The sequence below is a fragment of the Triticum aestivum genome, chromosome 2B, assembly GCF_018294505.1.
Source record: "Triticum aestivum cultivar Chinese Spring chromosome 2B, IWGSC CS RefSeq v2.1, whole genome shotgun sequence".
In the NCBI taxonomy this organism is placed as follows: Eukaryota; Viridiplantae; Streptophyta; class Magnoliopsida; order Poales; family Poaceae; genus Triticum; species Triticum aestivum.
Genome location: NC_057798.1, coordinates 768455540 through 768468121, shown reverse-complemented (window position 1 = coordinate 768468121; position 12582 = coordinate 768455540). Strand labels below are relative to the sequence as shown.

Sequence of the window (12582 nt, the reverse complement as noted above, 5' to 3'; positions counted from 1 at the left end):
CTCCTCCTCGTCTCTCTCTATCCCTCAATCGGCCCCTTCTCTCTATCTTCTCTCCCTCATCTGCGGCGCTCGTGTGGCAACCGGAGAGGCGGGTAACCGCGACCGGTGTTGGTGGCACCGACAGGCGCGTGGCCCGCGGCCCGCGGCAATGAAGACGAGCGGCGACGACCGTAGATCATACCGGAGCATCGGGAATGGGAGCCTCCGGCACCTGGACACCAGCCGCCCCAGCGCCTTCGCCTTCCTCGCCAGCGCCGGATCCCGCTTGGAGATCAGGTCGGAGGTGAAGAGCCCCGTGGCAGCAGGTGCATGGACCGGAGCGTGTAGGCGCCGCTCGTAGCGAGTGGCACCGGCGAGCGCGCGGTTCTAGCGGGTGGCACCGGCCGGCGCTAGGCTGGAGAATCTGCTCGATCTGCCGGCGCCGTCCATTGTTCCTCTTCCGGCCACAAGCCATCAAAATGATTTATTTGTTCCATCTGTAAATGATTGGGAGTTTAATTTCTGCAAATAAAAGTTTTACCCATTGATTTTGGCATGTGTGTTTAAAAGTAATAAAAAGTTATATATATGTGACAGTTAATCTCATCATTTTCTTATGTAATAAAGAGATGAGCTGAATCAAATCCATTCTATTTCATCTCTTCAACCAAACACCAAAACGAAACCATTCCATTCCATCTAATTGCCCCTACGAAACGTACAAACGGAACCGACCCATTCTGATGGAATGGAACCATGACATTCCATTCCACTTCATTCCCGAACCAAACACACCCTTAGTCCCGGTTCTGGAACCGGGACTAAAGAGTCGGGACTAAGCCCAAAACCTTTAGTCCAGGTTGGCTTACGAACCGGGACTAAAGGAGCTCCACATGGCCGCTGTATGGAGCTCCACCTTTAGTCCCGGTTGGCACCAACCGGGACTAAAGGAATTTTCTGAAATTTGGTTTTTCTGAATATTTTTTATTTTTTTTACTTTTTTTTATTTCAAATTTCTGAATTATTTGACAATTTAATCTCTAATCACCCCTCATCACTGCTCAAGTATGGACCACTCATTCCAAATCGTCTAACTTCCCGGCCGGTCATCCATCCTCTCAGTGCTCCAGCCTGAGCACGCTTAACTTCCGAGTTCTATTCCCCCTCGTTTTCAAGTCTGCACTTGTTGTTTTCCTGAAAATAGTAAGCTATCAATCGTATTAACCCTTAGGAGTTGAACTTGAGCATGAAGTCACACATTTCACCGTTTGAGTTTGAAACTATTATTCTTAAAACCAATAATTATTTAATAACACTAATATTTCTTGAATAAGTAGTTTGACTATAGTTTGACCAAAAATTCAAAAAACATAAATTTGAGGATAATTTTTTTCTTTAAGAATTTGAGGATTCTAAAAATTTGCAAAACGTCCTACGGCGGTCAAAATCGGAACCGGATTTTCATGCTGAACATTTTGATATATTATACATTTTTTTCGACATCGTATGCAAAACTTATAGCCGTTTTACTTTTTCATAACACTTTTTTAGAAAACAGGTCCAAATTTAAGTTTTTTAGTTTTCCTAACTAGTAGATGTAGTAATATAACTACATCTCAAAGGATTTTAGTTTTTGAAGTTATCATTTATTTTTCAAAACTGAAATGGCGATACAGGGGGTAGAGTTTGAACCCCTTTAGTCCGGGATGGTGTCCATCCAATCCTACCGTCGACTACATCTAGTAGCACCGTCCCAGCCAGAGTCACAACTAAGATTAACCAAGCAAGAGTCACGTTCTATTAAAGTGGCAAAAATAATTACTTTTTAATATAGCAAAACTAATTTTATCAACTATTATTAAAAGCTAAATAACTATTAATACACAATAGTAGCAAAATTAATATTAGTTAATTATAAAAATTTATCTACTATTTTCTAACAGAAGCATACTACAACATGTTAAAATCTACAGAAAGAACTAACTAAAAATAATTGAAAACAACAATTAAAGGACTAAAACAACTACATAAGCAAAGCAATACTGTTTTAATTGAAATCCTAATTTAAATTATTCTAAAAATAACCAAATAAATCTTACTATGACAACGATCTGATATGTGACTAGTAGCAAAAAGAATTAAATTAAAAAATATTTTTAAACTCAAATTATTCACAATCTAGGTGTTGAAGCAAATTTGAACAAATTCATATTTAAATCATTCAAATTTGAAAACTAATGGCACAAACAGAAACTAGATTTTTTTTGAATATAATGCAAAAAGAATCACTCAAAAACATCAAATATCCTAAAAGATATAAGCAATTTAAAACAAAAAACAAATGGAAAAACAAAAAACAAATTTCAGAACCCCTTTAGTCCCGGTTTGACGGGACTAAATGTCGCCCTTTAGTCCCGGTTCCTAATGCAACCGGGACTAATGTGTACATTAAGTTTGGACCAAAACCCTATTTTGTACTAGTATTTGTTCAAAAGCACACAAAATAAATTCAAATTTCTAACACTATCCTTATCATCATGGAATAGGAATATAGTATCATTAGCATATTGCAACATATCCATACCTTTCTCCAAATAATCATCTAACACCCCCTTACCTAAGCTACGGCTTCATTGGGGCCCAAATGTGTGTTGTAATGAGACGTTCCAATTTCCATTATGGGGGGCCGAAGACACTAGGAACGCCGGGCCTGTGCAGACAGTGAACAAGTCCGGAAACTCATTGCAGAGAGGAGACCCGTCCATCCAAGGATCCTACCAGAAGAGGGTCTCCTCTGCATTGCCTATGGAAACTGAAAGCCCTAGTTGAATTTCATGCTTGACCTTTTGAATCGACTTCTAAAATTAGGACGCACCCTCGTTCACAAGCAAAACGGGAGAGTCCTGCAAATACTTAACTGATTCTCGCTATTAACGCCGAATCATACTTTTTGTTTGTGACTCAGGCTGTTTGAGTTTGAACTTAAAATCTGCCTTCTTTTTCTTTAAAAAAAATCTACCTTCTGAGTTCTGACTACATCAGATGGGGCATGGCAGCTAAGAAAAAGATTAATGGGCATGGGCCACCTGGGCCGGGCTCGTTGTTCTGAGCATACTGGGCCGGTTGGAGGAGCAAAAAGCTGCCGCTACCCTCTTGTCTCAAAAAAAAAAGTCGCTCCCCTCCACCTCCGGCGAATTTCTCTCAAAGAAAGAGAAAACCTCCGGCGAAATCCCCATGGCAGCGCCGACCTCCTCCGCCTCTGCCTGCTCCGGCGAGCGGTGGCCCCCGCTGGAGTCCAGCCCCGAAGTCTTCAACCAGGTTAGCGTCCGCCGCTGCCTGCTGTTCCTATCATCCATCGCTACTGTGACCATCTATCTGACGGAACTCCTCGCCGCGGCGGGCGCAGTTCATGTGGTCGCTGGGTGTCCCGCGGGGCGAGGCTGAGTTCCACGACGTCTACGGGCTAGACGCCGACGCGCTGGCCATGGTGCCCCAGCCCGTGGTCGCCGTCGTCTTCTGCTTCCCCGATCCGCCCGAGGTACATACGCCACACGCTTCAGTTTATATGTGAATATGTGTGCAGGCAGTCCATTTTGTCTTGATATATCCTAGATTGGTACTTTCAGAGATTCAGTACTTATTCCTTTTGCCCGATGCAGGATCCAACTGCTCCTCCAGAGCAAGTCTCAGCTACTGAAGACAAGGTGGGCAATTTCTGTTTCTTGTAGCTGATCTGTCCACCGTAACAGGCCCCTTATGGTCTTACATCAAGTAGCACATTTGACATCAACATATTCCTTTTGCAACAGGAAAGTTTGGATGAGGTGTATTTCATAAAACAGATCGACTCATTAGGAAATGCTTGTGGAACTATCGCTTTACTTCATGCTGTTGGAAATGCATGTTCAGAAATCAGTCTTTGTAAGCAATCTCTGTGCTTTTGTGCTTCTGTTGTGTGTGATGCCATTCTGTCTATTGCACAAGTAATTAGGGGGGCATTGATTCTATGCAGGTTAATAGAATTTGCAGTATGTAAATCATGTAAAATGATTCCATTCTGGGCTGTTGCTCTCTGTTTTTGTTGAAGGAGCTTATGTTGTCTTTTGTAGTGGAGAATTCAGGCTTGGACCTGTTTTTCAAATCAACAGCCAGCATGGACCCGTATGAGGTTCTTATCTCTTCATTCAAGCCATTCATCCTTACCTTGATCACTCTCAAATGGTTTTCCGTTATCCTTTTTTATCTTATGCCATACATTTAGCGTGCCAGAGTGTTGGAGAAGGACGATGACATGGCAAGAGCTCACTCATTGGCTGCCAGTGCTGGTGACACAGAGGTACTGGTTATTATTTTTGGATTATGTGAACTGGGATTCTGTCTCAGAGACCTAAATGACCATTGCAGCAGCCAATAGATTGATATTGTTTTAGCTCATATTGTGAAGTGTCTTCATAATGTTTCTTTCAGTTCAAATGCAAAGACAACTTTGTTGTAGTAACCAGTGTGGTATTTTTTTTGAAAAGGCAGTATGACCACTTACAGTTATCTAACACACTACGACAGGACGTCTTTCAGATTGATTTATAATCTCTTACGGTTATCATTTTTTTTTTGTGTAGTGAAAATACATAAGAAGAAAATGTGAGCATATAAATATTTGTTAAAATTTCTTCTCCTATTTTCATTGAAAACGTTTAACTTCATACCTGGCGGTTGTTTGCCAGATCGGTGACATTGTAGAAGAGCATTATGTTTGTTTCACGGCTCTCAATGGTAAGTCTTTTGCTGGTCTCGATTTAATACTCAGTTTTGATTGTTTTTCATAGGACAGTAATGAGTGACATATATCTGTAGGGACACTTTACGAGCTTGATGGAATGAAGGGTGGACCAATAAAGCATGGTCCCTCATCTCCTGAAAGTTTACTGCAGGTATTGTCAAAAGGGCCATTGTTATATTTGCTTGTACAGGATAACCTAGCTACCATCAAAGGCCTAGAATAAATAGAGAGCAAATGTCTGAATAGTGGCCATTTTTACAAGAATAAGCTACCAACATGTAGGATGAGTGATGGTGGTGGCCGTACAAACTTGTCAATTTGTTTGATGACTTGTACATTCTAGACACAGTTGTTCTGTATCCCCCTACATGACCTCCAGAGCCTGTAAGGCCTTAAATAGAACAGGTACGAAGGTACACTAGCAGATTCAGTTACTGGTGTCAAAAGAGTCATGCTTTTCATGACATTAGTCTTGACGTTGTGGTTACTGACCTGTTACTTATTTGGCACTCAATGACTCAAATCAATATCTAACTATCAGCAATAACTGCTCATGGCCAGTGAATAGTTGATGCTGGCAGATGTGAAGTGAAAGTTCAACTGGAAAATCATTCGTGTGGTGTTGATGCACTGCAGTTTAACATATGCTGATAACACGGGATATAAGCTAGTTTCATGGGCATTATACAGTGTTACGTTTTGTTGGCAAGGCGCATTGTTTACGATCATAGTATATGCCAGTGCTGCTGCCGCTGCCTTATTTTTCTTTTTATTCCAGGAGCTCCAGGCCCCCAGTCTCATTAGAATGAAATTGATAACACGGTATCCAGTGTGACCACACTTATTCAATCACACCCACAACCCGCTGCCGAACCACAGAAGAAACACATCTACCAAAAGAAAGCAAAGTAGCAAACAATTCCTCTAGTGTAGCACACCACCCAGCCTGGAGACGCAGCTCCCACCAAAACAGCCTACAGGAAGACTAGAAAAGAGATCATAACAGTAGCAGCAAAGCGCCTTGGCTTGATAACAGTAGGAGCAAAGGACAGCCGACGTCTCTACAAGTCGCACAATTTCAGCTACCTTTTACTAGCGGTTATCTAACTGCCCATTCGCATCTGCAGCTATATCTCCCCTGCTTACAATACAATAATCGCCGTTCTTTGTGTTCTACCAGGATGCCGTGAATGTCATCAAGGCGATGATTCAGAGGATTCCCAATTCGGTAAACTTCAATGTGATGGCGCTATCGAGGAAACTGAAGTAAAGAGGTGCTACTTCTTTGGTTGATTGTTTCTGGGATACGGCAGAAGGGGTGAAGGCTATCTGTTTCAGCCAACAGCAGACGCCGTCCACTCTTGCGTAAGAACTTCTGCCTGGTATACCTGTGTGCTTGTCTCGATTATCTCATGCATTCGGCGTGCAGGGAACCTCTTAATTGGTAACGTGAATAATGATTCTATTCTTGTGATATGTATGGGTCGATCACATCATCACAAGAGGACGATCCTCTCGTCTTGACCACTGTGGTATAGGTTAATGGATTACACATAGGCCATATGGCACCGTCTGCACCACTTGAGCACTGCACTAGAATATGAACCAACAGTGTTTCTTCTGCTTCTTTAGGGCACTCGTACGACACAGAACCTTCCAAATCAGCAGAGCCCACTGAGCCTTCGCTCCCAATAATATCTCAGTTCTTCTGAAATAAGAGGAAAAAACAACGACGTTTGGTGACACCATAGCAGTAGCATGCATGCCGGCCGACTTGCATGCCTTGGTTACATGGATTCGGCGGCGGGTCATGGCCGGAAAAGAGGAAATTTGGCATTTTCGGCGGCGAACCAGATCATGCAGGTGAGGCCCTCCTGCCGCAGGTAGCAGATTCATTCGACCTGCCTACCAACCCAACCCAAATGAGTGTCGGCTGTCGCCACTCACACCCTGGGACTGGCCGGGAGCCAAGAGAAGAGAACATGGGTGAGATCCTGGCAGGAGAGATGCACATATTTCACCTGCTGCCGGGCTGTCTGGTCTGGCTGGCCCTTTGCTTTTCCCAGGCTAGGAAATAGAGGGTCAAGGTGCATAATCCCGAATAGTAGTACTGAGTTTTTCTTTCTTCAGAAAGTGTTACTGAGCTGACTCCAGCTAGAATCTATCGTCGGCTAGGACCGGCTCCGCACAAAGCCGTACATGGCCTTTTTCACCCACTAATCTTCTGAAAAATTCTCTACTATAAAGGTTCATTAAATGTACAAAAAACTAAAAATTAGATTAAAATTACACCAAAGCTCTTGAACCGTCGAACGATCACTCGAGCCTCCGCTGGTCGTTGCCGCCACTTCCATATCGAAACCGGTCTAATCTTGACGATAACAGTCGGGAAGTCTGCAGTCGTGGTCATTGAACCTTTGAATCAATCTAAAGAACGTGATACCAAGTGACATCGCAATTAAAGAACTTCTACCGCGCAAGGAAGTGATGGATGATTAGAGCAAGGCTTCTCTGCCGCATCGCAGCACCAAGAAAGTAGCTGGCGGCATCGCCAAAAAGGGCTCCTTTGTCAGCTTGCGGCACACCAAAACCGGAAACTTGTGCATGCGTTCACTTGTTTAAATCATGTAGTTTTACATGGTTTTACTCCCTCTGTTCTCAAATAAGTCTTTTTAGATATTCCAACAAGTAATTACATACGGAGCAAAATGAGTGAATCTACACTTTAAAATATGTCTACATACATCCGTATGTTATAGTCTATTTGAAATATCTAAAAAGACTTATATTTAGAATCTACACTTTAAAATATGTCTACATACATCCATATGTTATAGTCTATTTGAAATATCTAAAAAGACTTATATTTAGAAACGGAGGGAGTATATGCTTATTCTGAGTGGTGTTTGTGGCCACCCTTTTTCCCTGAGTTTCTGCTATGATCTTTTGGCAGCTGACAAGTGACTAGCTGATCGAGTACGTAGTACGTATTCCCCAATTTCCACTGCTGATAATGCTATTTTTGTGGCCAAGCATGGGACGATCGCAAGCGGACCGATTCTCATCTTGATCATAGAGAGCCAATAATATTGCTAGTGGCAACTTAGTTGAACTTTGAACGGCATGGCACCGTTCTCGCTACACGTGAACATTATAAAAGCATCTACAGCCGGACCTCTCAAATTTGTCTCATACGTTTAGACAGGCCGCCCGGTAGCTGACAGATCACGTTTTTTTACCCAGACATACGCCTCAAACGAGTCTCAAACGTGCTGATCGGCACCCCCATATCCAGCTCAAATATGGGGCGGATATGGCCCGGGCACGTCCGCCACGTCGATCTGACGGCGGGGTTTCATGCGGAAATGCCCAGAAACTCGACGCTCCAACGGACGCCGCGTTCGTCGCCACGGTGTGAACGCCACGTGGTGCCGCTCCGGCTCGCCGCCCAAGACCAAATCCGGCTATTTAAGCCGGCCGGCGTCCCGCAACCCTAACCCATCCTCCTCCCCCTCTCTGCGCCGCCAGTCTAAGCCCATCCAACTCCTCCCTCTCCCGCTTCGACGCTTTGCCCATGGTTCGACACTCCGCCAACGCTCCGGCACTCCACCATGGTCCGAAGCAAGACCACCTATTACGACATGTTGACGTCGGAGCGCCGCTACGAGATCCAGCAAGAGATCCGGCGAGGCAACCGCGCGCGCCACCCACATCGCTGCCGGGCTGCCTCCGGACTCGCCGGAGCCGAAGGAGGAGGAGGAGCAGCCGGAGGTGTTAGAAAGTTATGTTTAAGTCTTGCTTATCTCCACTTTGTAATCTCAACCAACATATCATCTCTTTCTCCCTCTCTCGTAGTTATCCTCTGTACCGACCTGATCTCATACGACGGGCCTCTCATCTTGTACGCCAAGGCATGGCTGTTTGCCACACATCAATATAAACTAAACGCGGCTCCTCATCGAGGAGTAGGAACGCTTCCCAACATAACATGGTCATCAGAGCCACCTCTTCCAAATACATCTAGCCACAACAAAATCACAAACCACAACCGCCGATGCCGTCGCTATGTCCTCCTCGTCGTCCGTCTCCCTCAACCTCAGGTCACCACCGACGGAGAAGCTTGCGAGAGGAAACTTCATCCTCTGGAAGGCACAAGTCCTCCCAGCCCTGCGAGGCGCGCAGGTGACAGGTCTACTGGACAACAGCGACGCAGCTCCGCCCAAAACGGTGGAAGTCGCGCAGGCGGACAAGACTACGGCCATGGCGCCGAACCCGCAGTATGCGGCCTGGATCGCCAAAGATCAACAGGTGCTCTCATATCTATTGAACTCCATGACTCCAGAAATACTTGCGCAGGTCATCGGGAAGGATTCCACCTTCGAGTTGTGGACAGAGGTGACAGCCATCTTCGCCTCCCAATCGCAGTCTCGGATCACAAATCTGAGAATTGCGATCACCAACACCAAGAAAGGCACCATGTCAAGCTCTGCCTTCATGGCCAAGATGAAGAGTCTCGGCGACGAGCTAGCAGCCGTTGGTCGTCCCGTCTCTGATCCGGAGATGGTGGACTATATCTTGGCAGGGCTAGACCGTGACTACGATCCTGTAGTTGCGGCGATCGGTGCCATCAAGAACACAATCATCGGCGATGACCTCTTTGCCCAAATCTCTGCGTTTGATCAGAGATTGGAGATGTTGGGCGATGCTTCCTCTGGTGGCTTTCATACCTCTGCAAACGCTGCCTACAGAGGCCGCGACCAAGCTCGTGGGAAACCCTACCGTGGGCGAGGCACAAGGGGGCGGGGACGTGGAGATCGGCAGCCGTCCCCTGCTCGCGGTGGGAACAGCTACAGAGGACGCCAGCGACAGGACCAACCTCAACAGGCGCATGATCAATAGCAGCGCGACAACCCCGAGTGCCAAATATGCCTCAAGTATCATCCGGGGGGGGCGGCTCTGCTGGTGGCGCTATGAAGATGGAGAACCAGAAGAAAAGGCAGCGCATGCAGCCACCTACGGCGTAGATACCAACTGGTACGCCGACACGGGAGCCACAAATCATATCACAGGAGAACTTGATCAGCTGACGATGCGGGAGAAGTACAACGGAGGCGATCAAATCCACACGGCAAGCGATTCTGGTATGGCAATAACACATATTGGTAGTTCAATTGTTAAAAACCCCATCAAAAACTTGCATCTGAAAAATATTCTACACGTCCTGAAGCAGCAAAAAGTCTTCTTTCTGTTCATCGATTCACTCGTGATAATCATGTTCTCATAGAGTTTCATCCCTATTTTTTCTTGGTTAAGGATCTGGCCACACGGAGAATCATTCTTAGAGGACGGTGTGTGGGAGGTCTCTACCCACTCATATCATCATCATCATCATCATCAGCGTCAAATAAACAAGCGTACCTCGTCGTCAAGCCATCTTCTGCAAAGTAGCACAGTCGCTTGGGTCATCCGTCCTCAGTAGTTGTTAGACATGTCCTTAGCAAAAATAAGCTCCCCTATGAGCCTAGTATTGAGTCAATTTGCGATCCGTGTCAACAAGCAAAAAGTCATCAATTACCTTACCCTGTCTCTACCAGTGTGTCCACTGCACCTTTGCAACTTATATTTTCAGATGTATGGGGGCCAGCTCCCACTTCCGTTGGCAGATTTTCCTATTATGTAAGTTTTATTGATGACTATAGTAAATTTACTTGGATTTACTTGTTAAAGAAAAGATCTGATGTATTCCAAGTTTTCATCAATTTCCAAAACCTTGTTGAACGCAAACTGAGCTCCAAAATTATTGCTATGCAAACAGACTGGGGAGGTGAGTATGAGAAACTCAACTCATTCTTCCAGAAACTTGGCATTTCTCATCATGTTTCTTGCCCTCACGCTCACCAACAAAACGGGTCTGCTGAAAGAAAGCACCGTCACATTGTTGATGTAGGGCTTGCATTACTAGCTAATGCATCCATGCCACTTAAGTTCTGGGATGAAGCTTTCTTAACTGCTACATATCTCATTAACTTGCTCCCTAGTAAGGCCATCAAGCTTGAGACACCCATCACACGAGTCCTTGGCATAACACCAGATTACACATCACTTCGCATCTTTGGTTGTGCATGTTGTCCGAACCTTCAACCTTACAATACACACAAACTCGCTTTTCGTTCAAAGAGGTGCGTTTTCTTAGGGTATAGTCCCATGCACAAAGGAGTCAAGTGCTTGGATGTTCCTACAGGAAGAGTCTATATCTCGCGAGATGTTGTATTTGATGAGTCCATCTTTCCGTTTGCATCTCTACATCCCAACGCCGGTGCCCTGCTTCGAAAGGAAATTCTTCTCCTTCCTGAAAATCTCTGGAGTTTTGATCAAGGGGGAGACAATTGCACTGATCAATATGATGATAATATTGCTAGCACCAGTTCTGCTCTTGTTCCTGTGCAGGTTCGCAGCGAAAACTGTGCCCAAAATGATGTACAAGATGATCAAAACGAGGGTTTATTTCATGTGCCGCAAGAAGACGAAATTGGCGCTGAAAACGGAGCTGATCCGGCGGCGCCAGCAACTCCTGTTCGCCTGTCAGCCTCGGATCGCGGGACGCAATCGTCCTCGGATCGCATTCCTGGCGGGCGCGGGTGCACTCCCTCATCCAGCCAACCTCGCGCCGCCACGTCACAGGCAGGCGGGGGCGTATCTCCCTCGTGCTCCACGCCATGATCCCGCATCTCGCCCAGCCAGCCTCGCATCGCCATGTCACCAGCAGGCGGGGCCGCATCGCCCTGGTGCTCCGCGCCGGGATTCCCCTGCATGCATGCACCAAGTGGAGCGGGATCTTCTGCATCCGTAGACCCTGTGGATACCAGGGTGATTCGTGGAGACGGGGCCACACCAGACTCTACAGGATCTTCTGCATCAACGCCGGTGGGATCTTCTGTGGCCGACTCCCCTGTGCAACATGAACAGCCAGCGGTGTCTACACGTGTTATGACATGTCTTCAGAAAGGTATTAAAAATCCAAAAATACGTACTGATGGCACAATACCATATGGCATGTTGTGTATCTCAGGTGAACCAACAACGTTGAATGAGGCACTGGATGATCCAAGGTGGAAGAAAGCCATGGATGAAGAATACTCAACACTCATGAAAAGTAAAACTTGGCATCTCCTACCAGATCAGAGAGGTAAAAATATCCAATTTGGTTATATTATATCATGGACTCGAAAAACGGATCTGAATTTGACTGAAATGCACGATCTTCACAGGTATCACTTTTCACGATACCTAAAAGGTGGAATAGCGATTTTCGAACCATTTCCTATAAGAGAATGGTTTCCATTACTTTGAGATTTCTTTTTGGATTTCTATATGTGTAATTACTTCGGAACTTGAACCTGAGTCCATTTTTCTATTATGTGTAATTACTTCGGAACTTGAGTCTGATTCTATTTTTCTATTCGAGCCCTTTTTCCTATTCTTTTGTATATAGTTCTTGATACAATCCCTTATTTTTTTATCTTCCTGTAGACCTTCCGAATAATTTTTTGGTTGTGCGAACCAAAAGGAATGGTGTTTTTGGGTTGTACCAAGTCTGAAACCGAGTGGATTTATTTTTTGTCCCATATTTTTCTATTCTATATTTTTTTTACTGGGAATCGAAATCTTAGATGGATCTAAAGGTTATTTAGATTTCTTTACTATAGATTTCTTTACTATATTTAGTACAATTGTTATATGACACATGCTTTTTTTATGGATGATTGTAAATGGGTGTACAGAGTTAAAAAGAAGGTAGATGGAACCATTGACAGGTATAAGGC

At 45.0% G+C, this 12582-nt stretch overlaps 1 protein-coding gene across 4 annotated transcripts; it reads left to right on the top strand.

The window, feature by feature from the left end:
- Positions 1–3100: 3100 nt before the first annotated feature.
- On the top strand, positions 3101–12355 carry LOC123047269 (ubiquitin carboxyl-terminal hydrolase 3). Of its 4 annotated transcripts, XR_006422889.1 has the most exons (11): positions 3101–3297; positions 3386–3517; positions 3639–3683; positions 3789–3900; positions 4089–4147; positions 4241–4315; positions 4704–4752; positions 4834–4910; positions 5940–6124; positions 11829–11945; positions 12028–12355. XR_006422889.1 is itself a non-coding variant. In XM_044470764.1 (9 exons), exons 1-9 carry the CDS (start codon positions 3214–3216, stop codon positions 6027–6029), a joined length of 723 nt encoding a protein of 240 aa, XP_044326699.1. In that variant the 5' UTR covers positions 3101–3213; the 3' UTR covers positions 6030–6233. The 4 variants fall into 4 exon arrangements, 1 of the variants encoding a protein (XP_044326699.1); XR_006422888.1 differs by having other exon boundaries at positions 11829–12355; XR_006422890.1 differs by lacking the exons at positions 11829–11945; positions 12028–12355 and adding an exon at positions 10073–10213.
- The last annotated feature ends 227 nt before the right edge of the window (positions 12356–12582 follow it).

What these genes read in the sequence shown, in the direction of transcription:
- LOC123047269 (XM_044470764.1), top strand. Translation starts at nt 3,214, where the DNA reads ATGGCAGCGCCGACCTCCTCCGCCTCTGCCTGCTCCGGCGAGCGGTGG. An exon ending in TCTCAGCTACTGAAGACAAG is followed by an intron (nt 3,684 to 3,788) that starts GTGGGCAATTTC and finishes CTTTTGCAACAG; the next exon opens with GAAAGTTTGGATGAGGTGTA. An exon ending in CTCCTGAAAGTTTACTGCAG is followed by an intron (nt 4,911 to 5,939) that starts GTATTGTCAAAA and finishes GTGTTCTACCAG; the next exon opens with GATGCCGTGAATGTCATCAA.